The following is an 18,865-nucleotide window of genomic DNA, read 5'->3' on the forward strand; positions in this document are numbered from 1 at the left end:
ACTGGTGATGTAAATCAAATGATGCTAATTCTACTCCAAGATTTCTACTATTTTTTATATTAAAATCATCTATCAGTTAATCATTAGAGTTGTATTATTATATATTAGTTGATAGATGTACACGTGGAGTGACCACAATGAGCCAAAGCAGTAGGGTCGGATTTAAAGTGTCCGTTGCCTATTAAGACAATGTTCAAATTATTTTATTTTATCACCGTTATCTTAGTCTTTGAAATTATTTCGCATGGGTACCTTGTACGCCTCAATCGGAGCCCGGATGAAAAAATTATGGCCATTTGACGAAGGCTGCGTAGAGTAGTGTGATTCCGGCAAAAACACTCGGGTACAGTTGAAACGCCTGGTTTGGCATCAAAAACGCCTGGGTCGGGCGTTTTTCTCGGAAACTGCCGAATTTAGTCTTCAAATTGGTTTTTGGAGCAGTTTCTTGGGGGGTTATTCAGATATTCCAGACGAGAAAGGAGGGGAAAAGAGATGAGAAAGGAAGAGAGGAAGATTGGAGGTGCAATCATTCAACTTCCATCATCCCGGAGGAGATTTGCTACCATCTGCACATCAATTTCATGAATTCTATGGTTCTTCTTTATTGGTTGTGGATGTGTAACTAAACTCTTACGTTGCTCCTAATTTGTGAAAGATGTGAATTACTTTTGGATCTATGGGTTAGAATTATTTTATGATCTTTTTCTACGGTGCTTTTTACATTGAATTATAAATTCGGTCTAATTCCATCGTGTCTTTTAGCCAATGTCTCTTTAACTTGGTTAAAAGGTGGAAACGTAGATAAAGAGTTTGAGATTTGTATCGTGTTCAATATATGAATCTTGGATAAGTTAATTTACATGTCGTTACAATAATTGTTGGACATTTATTGTGCTTCCGTAGGAATGTTCAATTGATTTTGTAAATGAATCATATACGTTGGAATGTAGAAGTTGGGTTAGAGCTTACCACGCTACCGTATGAGTGATTATCCAATGAGTACGAATTTGATCTTAGTGTTCAGCAAGGTTAAATTCAAGCTTCTGTGAACATGTTCAGTGTGAGTAGAATGAACGAGATTATTCCAACTTTCATTAGATTAATCTTTAATCCATAGGTTAATTGGTCCATTAAATCTGGAGCATATTAGGAGCAATGTCCTCAATCTCTTGGTTATATTTTGTTTTTTCATTTTATTTCTTCACTTATTTTTGTTTCATAACTTCTCAATCCAAAAATTCCAAAATTTACTTGCTTTCGAATTAGATAACCGTACGCCTCCCTATGGTTCAACACCCTAAGTATTACAACTACAGCTGTATTCTTGCAGTAAAGTTGTAGTTTTAGAGTTATTATTTTAAACTTGAGTGTCAAATTTATATTGACTTTAAAGCTCTAAAAATACACATCAACGGGGGGTGGTTAGCAATTGATCACCATCATAATTGAGTCATTTTTAACACAATTTCTCTAACCTACTCTATTCCCTCATCTATTTTATTTTCTTTAATTTATTATTCTATTTTATTATCTCTTACTTTTTTTTATCTCTCCATTGAACACAATAAATATTTTTTTTCTTAATCATCGTGTCGAAAAAAATGTCAAAACTGAGGGAGATACTAGTTTGATACTCCCTTCGTCCCATAATAGATGACATGAGATTTTAAAAGATGTTGTTTGATGTATTAGGTGGAGAGAGAAATAGTATATTTATATTAATGTGGGAGAGAGCTTTATCAAAAAAAATGTGACATCTTTTATGGGACAAACTAAAAAAGAAAGTGTGACATTTATTATGGGACGAATGGAGTATATAATACTTCATATGTCCTACTATAACTAAGTCGTATTCTTTTTAAAAAAATAATACTCCATCTGTCCTACTATAACTAAGTCGTATATAATACTCCATCTGTCCTACTATAATTGAGTGATTTATTTTATTAAAAAGTAGTACATTTTCTTTCTTTAATTTATTCACTTTTTTATTATATTCTATTTATTTCTCTTTTATTATATTTCTTATTTTATTAATGCTACACTTAACCCATTTAACACAACTTTTTTAAATCACATGCTCAAAAGAATTTGTCATTATTAGAGAACGGAGGGAGTGCATTAAACTCTCCATCCGTTATAAGAGTCTCATTTGAGTTCGGCTGAGATTTAAAAAATACTACTTCCGTCCGGCGTCCAAAAAAAATAGACTAAGTTAACCATTTTGCGGTGTCCACAAAAAATTAGACCAATTCTAAATATGGAAAGTTATAAACAAATACTCCCTCCGTCCCAGATAATTTGGGACACTTTAACCCGACACGGATTTTAAGAAATCTAATAAAAAGTGAGTTGAACATGTTATTTATAATAAAAATAAATACAGAAGCCTATGCCGGACGAACATGATGTTTTGGGGCTTGTAAATTGGATCCATCTCCGATATCACACAACCTGATGCCATTCATCGCGCCTACTCTCTCACCTTATCCATGGTCAGATTTTAATCTCAATCCACACACACATATGTATGTTTGTTTGTCGACTAATACTATTGAGCTTCATTTGCTTAGGAACTAGGTATTTTGTTGGATTGTATAGTTGATAGTGATAATTGCTGCTGAATTGATGGGTGTTTTCATTTGTTAGAACTCCAGGGGATCCGTTACCGTGATCATGATTCGTGATACTAGTGATTATTAATCTTTTCCATTTAAGGGGGTGTTTGCTTTTCGGTGGATTCGTATCAGACAGGCTAATCCACCACACAATTTGATAGATTGAATAATTTCATGCTTGTTTGATCATGTAATTCCTTAAATACTCCGTTTTAGATTCTAGTGCCATTGTTTTAGTTTCATTGTATTCTGTTGGTTTTACTGATTCTCACTGGGATTCTATTTTGTGGGTGCCTGGCCTTTCCTAGTCTATTCTGTTGTTTATTTCCGAATCAGCTAAATGATGCCATTGTCGTATACCAACACAAATACTCCCTCCCTCCCATAGAAATAGGCTAATCGGGGATGGCACGTGTTTTAATGCGTACTTGGTAAAGTAAGAGAGGAGAAAAAGTGGTTGAAATAATGTAGTGGTTGAAATAGTGGTTGAGATGGGAATTCAAGAGCATGGTCATTTTGATTAGGAAATGAGATGGGCATTAACCTTAGAAAGGGATGTGATTGGAGAAAATGGAGGTTTATATGATTTATGGAATATGCAATAACATTCTGTAATATGAACACAAAAAGAGAAGGGGAAAAGAAGAAGAAAAAGTGAATATGTTCTGTTAATCCCAGTTTTATAGGGGGGGGGGGGGGGTCATTTTTAGAAAAACGATGAGTTGAACTGAAGGAAGTAAGTAAGAAGAGAATGGATATTCCTTTCTAAATGAGAGTGAAGCATCTTAGTGAGAAAATTAGGTGTATGCTTTTTTCCAGATACATTTTGGAACGACTTGCCTTGCTGCTTGGTTTTGGTTATTATACTTTGGCATCTACAAACCATTCGTTACATGAATAAAGACACTCACTATTACTGTATAGTGTATAGGCTACTGTGAAAGTAATATGGGGAATGTAAAGACCATAAATTTTAACTAAATGTCCCTCTCGTAAGTGTGTCGTAAACAAATCCAGCTTTGTGTTTGTTTTGAAAGGGTTTCTTGTTGTGGTTCTAACTTCATTCACAGTTTTATGTCCTTCCTTCTTCATTCAGAAACAATAATGATGAATCATGTGTGCTGGTCAAGTGCTGCTTAGCTGTATAAATCATGCTTGCTGAACCATTTCAATTAAGATGGCTCATTCTATTCTGAGATCATTTTTAAAGTTCCCAAGCGGTGGCGTCTGCAGTTTCACAAAGCCTGCTTGTGCTTACTCGTGTTGGCATGTCAGTTTTTACATTAATAGGCGAGCTAATAAGAGTAGGATTTCGGATGGAGTAACAAGTTTCCAGTTTGTTAAAGAAGCTTGTATTAGAAGGTATCCCAGTGGAGCTATTGTGGCATGCTCTAGAAACTACAATTCAAATGTTACTAGTACTTTTGAGGCTGTTGATGGTGGCGAGTACCTAGCAATGACAGATGAGAAGCTAATGAGTCAGTGCGAGATGGATACATTTAAGGTATCAGGTCCAGGGGGACAGCACCGCAACAAGCGTGAGTCTGCTGTGCGTCTCAAGCATATTCCAACAGGAATCACAGCTCAGGTTTGTGCAGACCGTAGACGGCATGTTAATGTTTGTCCTTTGTTTATCTATCCACTAATTTCTGTACTTGTACTTTTGATATCAAACAGGCATCAGAGGATAGATCCCAACACAAAAATCGGGCAGCAGCACTTTCTCGTTTGCGCAAACTTTTAGCTCTCAGAGGTGCACATGTATAATATTTGGACTTTTACTCTAATGAATGAATGCTGATTTTCGTTAGATCTGGAATTTTATTCTGCACATGAACGAGTACTATTCCTTCTGTCTAGTTAGGAACACTATCGACCTTGAAACCTACGTACCTCCTCCAGAACTTGTTCAGATCCTTCCAACGAAGTCCACTATCAGATTGGACAAGGGGTCTCAGATTGGACCGAATAACCCCAAATTTGCTCTGGTTTACCTTAATGCCTTCTCATTATGACCAGCTCTTTTTTTTTAACACAACACAATTAAATTTGATGATTATTTATGTCCAAAATTTTCAGGGAATGCAAGCTTTGATTGACCTTATATTTGCAGTTGGAGGTTCTGTTTCAGATGCTGCAAAGAAATTAGGGTACTACTCTGAACAAACTTTAAATTATAAATCATTTTCTATGCTTGTGGTTGTCAAATATTATACACTTCCTTAGAAGTCCTAGAGTCTTCCGTCTGATGACCGTTAGGTTGAGCACTGGAGCTTTATCACGGTTGATATTATCTGATGATTCTCTTCGACAAGCCGTCAATGAATTCAGGGTTGAAAAGGTAACTTTTTATACATCAGACGTGTATGTTTAACCTTATATGTTCACGAGCACGATTTTAGGTTCTTAAAGGCTTAATACAATAATACTGGCTCTTTCCACTTCCAGAGAAATGCCATTGTCTGGTAGGTAGCCTGACATTGCTTTTCAGCGTTATATAGGTCCCTTAAGGTTTAAGAGAGATGTCAAGTATTGAGTATAGATAAAGGACGGTAATCTTACCATAGGGGATTTCAGAATTCTGTTTATATTTCTGTTTCCGTTTTCATGGCTGTTGTGCGTTATGCTACTTATGCCGTCATATTATCGAGATTACACAATCCACCCGCTTTTCACTTTGTATCAGATTCATATATTAATTTGTATGCTATTAGACATGTTGGAGGATACACTATTTGTAGAGGTTTAGGTAAACTTACTCGTGATTCAGCACCTCGATCAAGCTGGATAAAGGAATAATTTGTTTAGCTGATATACATTCAACATTGTGGACTTCCTTATTACTTGACATGCCTCATTACAACCTCTGCTTAACATCACAATTTTACAATACAAATTTTGTGGATTATCTTAGGGTATGAAGCCTCTCAAGTAGGACTCTCACCAGACAGCCAAATGTTTTGAGGTACTGTTTCTCCTTCAAATCTGGCTCTTATATTTTCTTTCTTATGTGTGGAAATAAGAGAAAGCATGAGTTAATTCTAATTAATGCTAGCCAGGAATAGGAGCTGCAGCATAATTACGTTATGTATTTTTTTGAGAAACTATTACTGCATAATAGTTTTATTATTGAATCAAACCAGGAAGCAATGATTAGCCAATGTTGAATCAATGAGGCTACAACACAGAATCTTGCAAGAAAGGGTATAATGCTAAAGGACCCGCGTTTCTTTTAGATGTAAAACTGTAGCCTAGAAACTCATGTTCTTAAGAAAAAATGTGCACAATGTTTGGATTAGTTTGGTTGTATTTGTTTATTATATTATTGCTTTTTAATATTTCTCTAATAAATTCTTAAATCTTTTTAATTTGTGTTTTTAGATCTTTTTCTTTAGTCTAAAGGGTTACTTGTTTATAAATACATGAACCAACATTTTTTATTTTCCCATGGAACTTACTTTTTTTAATAGAAATTTAAAAACAGATGCGGCAATTTAAAGCTTACGTGATGATCAAAACTACGTCGTTTTTAATTTATTATTTAAAAACACATTAAAATTAAAATTCCACATTTCAACCTGCCTTCCCCTATCCATTCTCTCTCTTCATTTGAGCTACATCTCTCCACCGTAGATGATATGGAAATGTTTGAGTTGCATAATTGTGCTTGGAGGTTTCAAAGTAGTGCTTTAAGTGGAGAATTTTGCTTTTAATATAATGCACAGAGATGTTCATCTTTGGAGAATCATACTGAGACCGACAATTCCTTTGGACCACCTTTTTGGAGGAGCAAAACACTTCTCTTTCTTCTCTCCTCCCTTGCTATGCACATGAACGAGTGAGTTTGGTCAGAGAAAATGGAGGAAAAACCACAGTTTTGAGGTGCAATTTCTGAGTGGAAGTCATCATTAACATCCAATGCAAAAGACTTGAAGACTAATTTTACGGTGTTTTAATTAATATAATTAAAGTAAAATACACGCTGTGATGAAAATATTTATTATTTTTATAAATGGGAAATGGAATTTTACAATTTTTTAATTCAAAATATTTTCCAGTACATAATATGCTCCAACAATCTACCACTCATGCGGTCATGCTCCTCAAACATACTCCTTACTTAGTATATCCCTTGTCCAAACTCTCCCATTTGTAGTGGAAGTAGGTCAAAGCCTTCTATGCATCTAACTCTCAGATACGAACTATATATCCAATTATGATTTTGGGATGCTGAGATTAAATTTTTTATATTTTGTTGTAATGATAGGGACTTTTATATAAAAATTCATGCACCATACCAAAAAATTCGATAATATTATACAAATTGAAAGAACATCTTCTCATTTATTATAGCTATAGAGCAAAGTTGTCTCGAATTAAAAGAATATCGCCAACCTGGAAAAAAACATCTACTAGCAAATGCGCAGCAGCAGATCTCCTTGCTAACGAATTAAGGTCATCTGAGCATACAAAACTGATTCCAGTTTAAGAGGAAAGGGATTACCCAACTCCTGCTCTCACCTTGTAATTATCCGCATAATTTAAGACCCGATACCAAATATGGTCCATGTCCTATTCTCCTACTGTCAAGCCAAACCCAAACTTGTAATCTTTTTTTCGGTGATCTATCTGCAAGTCACAATTTGTGAACACATTAAGAAAAGTTTACACCGGGAAACAAAAGTAGCAGCTGAGGGAGTTTTGGAGGGAGTGGGAAGGGTGCCATTGTTCACCCTGTTGTACTCACCTCAGCAGAAAGAAGAAAATTAAGACCCATATTGAGCCTCTCCTCAAGGAAAGCAGACACTGAGCCATTGGAGTCGATCTTTCCTCGCAGGCGGCACTGCCAAGAAACAAAAGTAGCCGGTTAGATGGCATCTCTATTTGAACAATAGCACTACTTGTGTCACGAAAGCTAATTAGAAAATTTAGGCAAATATTATGTTTCAGAAAAGCACATCTGACAAGTTAGTTTATCAGATTAGGCGAAAAATAGGGGTGCATTTTATATGGTGCAAGGAGAATAAACCTAAAGCAGGCTGCATTAACAAAGGAGGGAAGGTCAGCCAATTGTTAACTAATACCTATTACAACAAAAAAACAAAATTCAGTTTGAGCTATCATATGCAAAGTTGATGGATAGTTACAGCTAGAAAACTTTCAGTATCTCCAATACTACTAACCAATATGAATGAGAATTGGACAGACGCATCCAATGGTTCCCATGGTAAAGCTTACCATGTAAGACAAAAGAAGTCCAGTGTTTCAAAAATGATGAGCAATGGATGCATTAGAGGGAATGACATTATGATCTAACAGCATTCATACACACTAAACCACCAACTTTAATGTTTAATCATGAACAATTTTAGGATACGTTATATGCACACCTGATAAAAGCACCATAATTTGCTCTATTAATATATAGTACTCCCTCCATCTCATGGTAGGTGAGGCACTTCTCTACTTTATTCTCTCTTACTTTACTCTCTCTCCACTTATTGTGGGAGTGTATGCACATATATGATTTCCACAACTAAATAAATGATTATAGACCCAACAACAAAAGGTAATGAATAAAAAATGCAACTATTCAAACACTAACCTGCATGTTATTACATCAAAATAAATTTTTTACTGTTGAAACAAATATTACCTGCCGAAGAATGTAATCATAACCAACGCTGGATGTTACATCCCCAGACATATAGTTATACATGAAGTCAGTTGCCAGAGAAACCTGAAGGCAAAACAATTTGACATTAGGTATACAAACATGAAAAAAGAAATGGAATCACTATTATTTGGAAACACAGAATAAACTCAGATCACCTTGTCAGATACTTTCTGGACATAGCTAAGGGCTACCATCCCAGTGCTGGCAACTTGTCCAGTTGCTACCTGAAATTGAAAAAGTCAAATAGACAATATTGAATCATTGATTTGTATCTTTCTAACCACAAGTCATAGAAAACTGGAGGAATCGCTCATCAAAGGTAGGGGTAGCTAAATCAGTTGTTTACCATTCAAGTTTAACATCACAGATTGAGCAAATATTTCAATCTCAATATGGAGGTCAGATTATGTTATATCCATGGGTCATATTCACAAGAAAAGGTCAGTTAAACACTCTCAAAAGAGCCTTTCATTAAGGTCCAGCTAGAGCCACTTCCCCATACAGATACAGAATAGTGACAATATGACCTCAAGTTATGCAGAAATGAAGGAAACAATGGCAAGACAGAGACTACTTATGAATTGAAGTTATACTTGGAAAAAAAATCTTCACCAGCTTAACCCAGTACCCACAGAAAATGAAAAATGCAAGTGTTAAATCTAATGGGCACAGCCATCTGAAGGCTTCATTTGGTTAAGTTTTGAGGATGCTACCCAATTTTTCTATATCTCGGTTCATATAATCATTACTAACAGAGGCTTCTCAGTGCTTAGATACTTGCAAGATGCAGATGAAGCACTTTGGGCAGATGTTAGGCAACAAAAAGTGAAAGTTCACAATAAAAATGTGTGTGTGTGAGAGAGAGAGAGAGAGAGAGAGGAAGAGAAAAAATTTCTCCTAACAGAAGGAAAACGAAGGAATGTAGGAGCAAAAAAAATCCAATAAGAATTGCTCCCTCCTTCCCATTATTCATTATCCATGGCTTGTATTCTTTTGCAAGGCGTCCCATATAACATGGCATGTTTCCTTTTAAAGACACCTCTATTACTCACACGACTAACGACTTTAAAAATATATATTCCCCACCACTTTACACTACTTTCCATATCTCCTAAATGTGCGAGCCCAAAAGAAATGTGCCATAAATATGGGAAGGAGGAGTACCATCTTGTCAGTGTTATAACGTGCTGCATAGCCAATGCCAGACTTCCGATGTTGTCCAGCCCAGAATACCTCGCCACCTAAAGATAAATTACGAGTCACACTCTGCAAGCATACATGAGAAGAATTGGTCAGTACAACATAAATTTATATTCATATTCACAACTCATTTATAGAGTCAACTGTGGCATTAGGAACACATACATCTTACCGCACTAAAGAATAACAAATTTGGTTTTCATAGTCAAAAAAGCATTTAGTCAATCAATGCTGTAAATTCATCAAGTTCTGAGAGCGATTACGTGTAGATACTGGACAGCATATTAACTTATGAAGGAATTCTACAGCCATCAATATTTTTGTCAAAAACGAAGGAGCTTTAGAATCATTCATAATTACAAAAACAGAAATTTATCCAGTTCATTTTTGCCATTTTGGTACCTCTACAAAAATTAGCCACTTTCCATTTAGATACTACCAGAAAATATTACCATCAATATATCAACTTACTTACATTTCTACCACATGGCCCACCATTTCCTCCACTCACAATACACCAACCACTTCTTTTAAAATCCTAGTCACTCAATTAGGCCTATTTTGAGAGATGAGGGAGTATTAGACTTCAGTTTAATACTTTAAGACATACCCCTCTCATCCCACAAGAATATGCACTATTTCCTTTTTAGTCCATCCCACAAGAATATGCATTTTCTAGTTTTGGAAAGTCTTTTCTCTAATGAGGTGGGACCGATTCTCCACTAACAATACTTTAATTACTTTTTCTCTCTACCTCTCTCTTACTTTACCAATGTTACATTAAAACTCATGCCGAACCCAAAATTATTAAGTATTTATGACTTACGAACTTCTATTGTTTTTGTGTTTCCATATATTTTTTATGCTTTTATGTTTTTTATTGTATTACCTATAATATTTATGGATTGTGGTTTATGCCCCCAGACCGCCCCAAGGCTTATGCCAAGGCCTGTCAAATTGGATACTCGCGGATGCCCGATCCGAAAATTTCGGGTACCCGATCCCGAATTTCCCAAAATTTAATGCCTGATACCCGATCCGAATCCAGTCCCGAAAAGCCAGGTATCCAATCCCGATTTTGGATTTTTTTATTTTTTATTTTTTTATTTATTTAAGAAAATAAGCTACAAACCTTTAAAAATACAAACTTGTAGTTCGAATTTGATACAAACTTAAAGTAGTTGAAATTTAAGAGAAAAAAACTACTACATATTTTTAAAAATAAAAAATTCATAAGTTATAAACCCCTTATTAATCCATAATAAACATCTCAAAACATACATTAACCCAAAATATGACTTAGAGTGAAGGATTTTGGGAGTACATTTAATTTTTAAATAATAGAATTAATACATTATTTATTTAATTTAATAAATTAAATATAAAAAATTGGGTAATTCGGGTAATTTGGGTATACCCGATCGGGTATCGAGTTATCCGATACCCGATAATCCAAAAATCCTATACCCAAACCCAATCCCGAAACCCGAAAAATCGGGTATCGGATATCCAATTACCTGATATTTCGAGTTTGGATATTGGGTATCCAATTACCGATATCCATTTTGACACCCCTACTTATGCCTCAGCATATGCCTCTTGAGGCAGCAGGTGACTGTCTCTGCTTAAACATACTCCCTCCGTCCCACTGAAGATGACTCACTTTCCTTTTTGGTTTATCCCAACCAAGATGACTCATTACTAAAATCAGAAACACTTTAATCTTTACTTTATTCTCTCCTTCTTACTTTATTCTCTCCACTTAACACAAAATAAAATTGCATAAAATCTCATGCCGCCCAAGGAAGGGGTCATCTTCCTTGGGACGGAGGAGTATTTTATAACCTTCATTATTTATGCATTGGTTTCCCCATTAAATTACTACAAAATATACTACATATTCGTTCTTCAGACTATCAAACTTGTTGCCCTCTAACTGGATTGTAACAAATCAAGTATAGTTTCCCAAGCCATGAACTCCTTAAGTCTTCTGTAAATCCAGATGCAAATATTCAACTTAGAAATGTGAAGCCATATACAATGATTTACCCATTCCAGCCAACTTGCTAGATCAGCTAATGCTACAAGCCAATAACTCACCACACAAAGAAATCTGTAAAGAATTTTAAAATTATGATACCATTGTGGAAACTAACCTGGACTATAGAAGTTACCAGATTTTTAAATATACCCAAGGTTCAAGCACATGCTCTACAACTTTAATAGTTTGATTGATTATCTATGTAAATATCTTCCAAATCAGAGTCAGATTATTCACCTGGATGTAACTTGCACCAAGTAAGGCCCCATTTCCTACTTGAAACTGAGTCCTATAATCTGAACCCTGTATACCATGTGAAGAGAGCACTTGTTAGCTTCAATTTGTACACCTATGTCCAACACCGCATCAATTATATGATGAACGAGTACCATCATGGTAAACTTAAGAAAGAGAATTTAGAATGTTAACATGCCAAAGAATTAAATATACAACAATTACCTTATAATCAAAATTGAACATGCCATGAGACATATGAGGCTCGTTGGTGAGCTACAGATAAACAAAACAGATATTATTATTATATAATTTCATGGTATGAATTCAGGAGTATCGGACAGCCCTTGGACAGCTGTCGACTTTACGAGTTGACAAATATGCCTACCTGGGCATTGCCCTTCAAGGTAAGATTATCAGCCAGATCGCATTTTAGTCTTGCATTTAGTCTACCATCTGTCATCACCCTCCCAAAAAGCATCAACTGCAAGAAAAAAGTAATGACTCTTCATTAACCAAACTAGCCTAGTAAGTAGCCTTTATATAAGTAAGATAATATAGTAGACAGTGACTACCTTTGGATCTATAAAGTTGGCCCCAAACTCATAATTAGCAGTGGGGATTTTAATTGTCTCGGCAGATTGAGCAGGAATCTCAGTAGGTCCCATCATCACACTAAAGGCAGATGAATTAGCACTTAAAACAATATGCACTAAGGGGAAAATGGACAGCAATTAATGATACGCAAATGTTAAATACGTACTGTACAGCAAAAGTACAAAGGTGTATAACCTGTGGCTGAGTGAAAAACTTTGGTTGAGTCCTTTTGTAAAATCAAAACGCAATCCTTCAAAGAGTTCTGGCTTCAATGACACTGGCAGTAACAAGTTCCAATAGAAATTTAATTATACCCCATCATTACAAAAAATAGGAAAAAACTGGCTACGGAGAATTAAATAAACTTATATACATAAACATGTAAACTAAAATCCTATAGATGTCCCTATCTAGACAATAAACCTTAATGGTTGGTATATTCCCACGATTTTTAGATACAAGCTGAATTTATCAGCTGGATTCAAGAATTATAAGCACAATTCATAAAAGAGGCTAAAATATGAAATGATAGACAAATTATTTGACACTGCAATCGAGCTTCACATAGAATGGCACGGTGTATTCATCTTTACAACATTAATCAACATGCAATTTTGACTTTACAATCTAAAGCAACAGCTACAAAGTAACTAGAACTGCATTGTTGCATATTCAAGCTATGGAAAATATCCTGGCTGCTCGCTGTTAGTTGCTTCATCAATAACCACTTTAGAGCAGCTGAGTTTAGCAGTAAAACTGGCCTATTTAGTTAGGGTTCAAACCAGCTCCTCACAGTAATTCGTGTCAACATCGATTTACAACCAGAAACAAAATCAAAACCCATGAACATAGACAATAGAACCAACCTGCACCGTAAACACAAAATGCAGACAAATTGCAAAACACAGCTACATCAAACGCCAAAATGAAAATAGAGAAAAGTGAGATGCACTAACTGAGTGCCTCCCGGTGAATTTCTTCGTAGGGAATGGGGCAAGGCAGATTTAGGTAGTCAACTTTAGGCTGCTCCACATCTGAACTCGAAGCGGCGGCCGCTAGAACGGCGGGGGCCGGAGGAGTAAGCGCTGCCATTTCCAGCTAACTCTGAGCCGTTGCCGAGGAATTGTTTCCGATTGCGGAGATTGAAGTTGAAGAAGAGTGGCGTTAAAATCTTCTTCTTTCTCGGAGAAAAAGCGGCTATTTAATGTTCAGAAACTTGAGCTAAAAACATTGCCTTCCCCAAAATCATAAAACCCTAAAACCCACCGATTTTGACCCGATCCATTTCGAGGATAAATATGGATATGCATTAGTGCAGGTAAACCATTTTTTTCACTTTTTGTTTTTATTTTATACTAGTACTTTACAGTTTACATTTTTAATTATCTCACGATCATATTTTTCTGAAGTGATACAATGATAGAGAATATAATAAGGTATTGACCATATATGAATGCTAACTTGCAAAATACTCATCCATTAGTAAATGTCTCGTGTTGTCATTTTTATTCCTCCAGCGAAAATTGTTTTATTTATTTTTTTACTAACATTTTTACATTCACATTCTACTATATTAATAAAGCATGTGCCATATCTAATATGGACTTGTAACTGTGAACACAAGAGAGTAAAGAATAATTAAATTCATGATAATCTATATTCACTCATAAAGTTTTCAATTGGAATTTCAGACATCTATAGATTAGTTCAAGGGATACTCTATGAACACTTAAAAAAAATAGATGTGCATACTTTAAATAATTGTCAAGTCATCACACTAATATGTGAACTTTTAGGCCTAGCCTTCCTTTCGCTTTCGACCTTTATATATAGGAAAATAAAAGAAAAAAATAATAGTACTCGACATAAAATAACCTTCGTCTAAATTTGATATGCATCTATTCTACTAGTGATATGGATCTTAAACTAATCACTTAAGAGGTTTATGTTACCTTGTGCATCAATTAATCTGGGGGTTTAATCACTTCACTTAAAAGGTGTGACGCAGAATTACTTGAGACTAATTAAATAAAGAGATTTAATTACATGATACAGTAATTAAGTTATGATATTTAATTATGTTAGACCAAGTTAAATCATGATATTTAATTACTTGTGGTGTTAACTAAATAAAGAAGATTTAACTACTTGTGACTAGTTAAATAAGAGATTTAATTATTTGGAGCTAATTAAATCGAAGTCAAACAAATTAACTTAAAGAGCTCTTAAATGTCGTGAACCACCACGTCAACTATGTTTGGGGTGAAGAATCACTCAGAGACCTCTTAAATGCCGGGAACCGTCAAAGTCTGAAAGAAAACAAGAGTGATGTGAGATGTTGACCATGCGATAACTCGGGTACCTTCTATGTATCTAACTTTGTCTTGTTGGTAACGAATCTCATGGTCAACAAGAATTTGAGGGTTTTTTTTCTTTTAAGTAAACTCTTATAGAAATTAGGAAAATTACAACTGATGTCAAGAGGACTCGAACTCGGCACCTTATACAATAATGTCTAAGCTCCTTGACGCAAGGACAAGGGCTCTGGACCAGCGAGAATTTGATAGGTGAATATGGGAAACTTGCTTGGAGTGAGGTTGCCCCACCAAGAGCTCCACTTCATGCTTTCTTCTACACGTAAGAGTGACCAGTGGCAGATCCGGGGAGGGGCATGAGGGGACGATTACCCCTTCCTCCCTGGCGACCCGCTACCATGGACCTGACGTAAATTTTCCATAGACGCCCCCTCCGATAACTTCCGACGTTGCCCCTTCCCCCTCCGTTAGCTTCCGTTAAATTTTATTTCGCCCCTTCCCTTTTAGGATCTTGGATCTGTAATTCAATACCAAAGAGAGGCTCTTCAGACTTGGTGTTGTCGGGATTGAGGATGACTGGTGTGTTTCGTGCAGGGAAGAAACTGAATCTATTGAACATCCGTTTTTCGCATGCAAGCCATCTAGCAGCCTATGGTATTCTATTGTGATCGATGGAACATCTTATTGTATCTCCCCAACCACCCAAAGGAATGTTTGTTTTCTTAGATTGGTGCTCCTTTCAAGAAGTTCGACAAAACCCCATAGACATCTATGTTTATGTCTTGGCACTTGGGCAAAAGGATGGTGTCCGAACTTCTCATTGCCACCGGAGCTTTGTTTTTGAGAATCTAGACCGTATTAGAGAATGGAAAGCCCCAAGAAAGTCAAGAAGAGGTGCGTTTTGAGTTATGGTTCTTGTGTTGCTTTGTACTCCCCTTTGTCGTGTCTATTTTGATGTTTGGATTGATATCATGTGGTCATGTACTTCTTCCTTCTGCTTTGTCTTTGTTTTTTTGTTTTTGGCTTTCGATTGGCTAGTTGATGATGTTTAGTTCCATGATAGTGGTGGAGGAGGTGAGGGGGCTTAAGCCCCTCCCAAACCATTCTTTTTATAAATTTCTATTGCAAAATTTTTTAAAACTTTTCGAACTTATAGTCAGTCCTCGCCAAGTTAATAGCTTTGATGTCTAAATTATTAGAGGTTTAATCGGCTGAAAATTAAAATTACAAATAAAACTTCATAACAATGGCCGCCGCATATTAAGTTGAAAAGAGGAAGACGATGAATTAGTTAAAAGCCATTAAACTTAAATGAATAATAATAAAAGCAGAAAAAGTCAATGCCTACACCCTACTTAAAACAACACTTGTTAGACGTGTTAGCTTTACAAATATTGATAAAAGTGTCACCACATTTTAAAGTTATTAATAACACTTTTAAATTGATTCATAAAGTTCACCCAACGCTTTATCATTTAAAAGTAACTAATTAAAAACTAAGGATTTTGTCTTTGTTCAGCCCTACCCCATTCAAAGTTATTCCAAACGGCAGAAAAAAAAACAAAACTTCTCCCACAAATTCCAAACGATAAATACTTGTCTTCTTCACAACTTTAATTGGTGAAGTAAGGTCAGTTTTTCCTTTTCTTTTGTCATAGTTTACACAATCACAATGTGTTAGATACTTTATTCATAACTTTTATTTACATATATAGTATTTTGTGATTTATTGAACTATTTTTCTAAACCCTCTAATACAGAAGATGGAACGTTACTTTAAAAAAATGCAAAGGGGTGGTTCTTCATCTTCTCCATGTGCTAAAATTGTTGGATCAGTAGAAAATAAGTCTACAATAGAAGTTGAATTGGATTGGAATGATATTGATGCTAATCCAGGAAAACGAAAGCCAATAGAGGCTTTTGATGTTGCTATTCGGGATAGAGTACGGAGAGAATATTTGGTTAAAGGTCCTTGCCAACCAATTGGGAATACATATCTGAAAAAGCATATGGTATTCAAGAAAGAAGTTTTCAAGATGTTTATAAAATTTCCATGGTTAGAGTATAGTGCATCAAAATATGCAGCCTTTTGCTTTTGGTGCTATCTTTTCAAGCAATCAGATAAAGGAGGTCGATATGCAGAAGATGCTTTTACAAAGACAAGTTTTAACAATTGGAAAAATGCACTAGAAAAATTCAATCAACATGTTGGGGCCGCAAATAGTTGTCACAATAATGCTCGAATTCAATTTGAAGCTTTTCAAGATCAAAGGCACAGTGTGGCAAATGTATTTCGATCAAATACTCGTAAGGCGAAAGTTGCATATCGTGTTCGATTGACTGCTTCATTGGATGTGACGCGTTTTCTTTTAAAATGGGGATTGCCTTTTCGTGGACACGATGAATCAAGTAGTTCTTCAAATCTAGGTAATTTTCTTGAGTTGCTTAAATGGTATAGTCAACATAATGATGATGTTTCCGAAGTGTTGGGTACAAATGCTCCTACTAATAATCAGATGACTTCTCCACAAATTCAAAAGGAATTAGCAAATGCTTGTGCTTCAGAAGTCACACTTGCCATAGTCAAAGATATTGGGGATAGAGTTTTCACTATCGTGGTTGATGAGACTCGAGATGTTTCATTGAAGGAACAAATGGGTTGTTTTAAGATACGTGAATAGTGAAGGATATGTGATTGAGCGATTTCTTAACATTGTACATGTAACTGACACCTGTTCTCGTTCTTTGAAAAATGCTATTGATGATTTATTATCGAAGCATAATTTATCTCTATCCAGAGTGAGAGGTCAATGATACGATGAAGCTTCAATTATGCGTTTGTGAGTTCAATGGATTTAAATCCCTAATATTACAAGAAAATCCTTATGTCTATGTACATTCACTGTTTCTCTCACCAACTCCAATTAATAATTGTTGTTATTACTATGGGTATTAGAGTTGTGAAGGTTCTTTTAACTATATTTCTATGATTGTGAATATGGTTGGGGCATCTTGTTAAAGAAAGGATCAACTTAGGAAGTTGCAACATGAAAAATTAGTTGCACAAGTTAATGATGAAGAAGTGACTAATGGAAGGGTCAAAATCAAGAAACTAGTTTGGTAAGACCAGGAGCCACTCGTTGGGGCTCACATTACTCTACGTTGCTTCGTTTATGCTTTACGTAGCCCGTGGTTGAGGAAGGGTTGGAAAATATTAGAGATGATGGCACTACCCTTGATAATAAAAGTACTACTGAAGGCTTGATCGAAAGAATGGATAATTATGAATTTGTTTTTACTTTGCACTTGATGAAACACTTACTAGGAACTACAAATGAGTTCTCTCTTGCCCTACAACGGAAAGATCAAAACATTGTACAAGCTATATCATTGATCCAAAGTGTGAAACATTAATTGCAAAATTTTTAGAGAGGATGGATGTGAAGCCATATTAGACCAAACAAATAGATTTTGTGAGTTGCACAATATTTCACAAGTTAATATGGAGGACATCATACCACGCCCTGGTCGGAAAAAGCATGGAGCGGAGTTGATCACAAACTTACATCATTATCGTGTAGAGATTTTTTATTAGGTAATCTAATATTTTTATTCATATTTTTATCGATATATTTACTTGTCATTAACTTATTGTGGACACAATATTAAGGTTGTTGATTTAATTATACAAGAGATGAATAATCGGTTTTCTGAAGCTAGCACCGACTTGCTAAAATGCATAGCGTGTCATGATCCAAGAAATTCTTTCTCCGAATTCAATGAGCATTAAGTCATTCATCTTGCTACTTTATATCCCAAGGACTTCTATTCGAGTGAATGTTTACCTCTTCCACATCAAGTTAGTAATTTTATTGCTAATGTGCGTTGTGGTCCTCAATTTGTTGCTCTTAATGATTTGGGAAGTTTTGCTACGAAAATGGTCAAAACTAATAAGCATTTAGTTTTTCCATCGGTCTATCGAATTATTAAGTTTGTCTTGGAAGAGAGAGCATTTCTGCAATGAAGACTATCAAGACTGATTTATGAAATCGAATGGAAGACGAGTGGATGAATGACAGTCTAGTTGTGTATATTGAGAAGGATATTATTTCAATGATTGATAACGAGCCAATCCTGCATCGTTTTCAATCGATGAGAACACGTAGAATTCAGTTGTCATCGC

At 35.4% G+C, this 18,865-nt stretch overlaps 2 protein-coding genes and 1 pseudogene across 8 annotated transcripts; 2 read left to right on the forward strand and 1 right to left on the reverse strand.

The window, feature by feature from the left end:
• Window positions 1-2,354: 2,354 nt before the first annotated feature.
• Window positions 2,355-5,986, forward strand: LOC125220066 (uncharacterized). Of its 7 annotated transcripts, none has more exons than XM_048122185.2 (8): window positions 2,355-2,495; window positions 3,715-4,206; window positions 4,296-4,371; window positions 4,479-4,606; window positions 4,698-4,768; window positions 4,845-4,959; window positions 5,533-5,583; window positions 5,762-5,986. In XM_048122185.2, exons 2-7 carry the CDS (start codon window positions 3,796-3,798, stop codon window positions 5,551-5,553), a joined length of 822 nt encoding a protein of 273 aa, XP_047978142.1. In that variant the 5' UTR covers window positions 2,355-2,495; window positions 3,715-3,795; the 3' UTR covers window positions 5,554-5,583; window positions 5,762-5,986. The 7 variants fall into 7 exon arrangements, 6 of the variants coding, with proteins under 6 accessions (XP_047978142.1, XP_047978141.1, XP_088916210.1 ...); XM_048122184.2 differs by having other exon boundaries at window positions 2,366-2,495; window positions 3,689-4,206; XM_048122187.2 differs by having other exon boundaries at window positions 2,367-2,495; window positions 3,689-4,206; window positions 4,878-4,959.
• Window positions 5,987-6,913: 927 nt separating this feature from the next.
• Window positions 6,914-13,630, reverse strand: LOC125220065 (mitochondrial import receptor subunit TOM40-1-like). Its single transcript, XM_048122183.2, has 11 exons — window positions 13,324-13,630; window positions 12,563-12,644; window positions 12,346-12,445; window positions 12,159-12,254; window positions 11,996-12,046; window positions 11,774-11,839; window positions 9,460-9,561; window positions 8,451-8,519; window positions 8,275-8,358; window positions 7,366-7,461; window positions 6,914-7,247 (listed from the first exon to the last, which is right to left on the reverse strand). The coding sequence occupies exons 1-11, from the start codon at window positions 13,457-13,459 to the stop codon at window positions 7,191-7,193; spliced, it is 939 nt and encodes a 312-aa protein (XP_047978140.1). The 5' UTR covers window positions 13,460-13,630; the 3' UTR covers window positions 6,914-7,190.
• A 2,815-nt stretch (window positions 13,631-16,445) lies between these two features.
• Window positions 16,446-18,096, forward strand: LOC125221100 (uncharacterized; annotated as a pseudogene).
• Window positions 18,097-18,865: the final 769 nt, after the last annotated feature.

This window comes from Salvia hispanica, chromosome 1 (genome assembly GCF_029641045.1).
Source record: "Salvia hispanica isolate PSC_SH4W2 chromosome 1, Shi_PSC_v1, whole genome shotgun sequence".
Lineage (NCBI taxonomy): Eukaryota > Viridiplantae > Streptophyta > Magnoliopsida > Lamiales > Lamiaceae > Salvia > Salvia hispanica.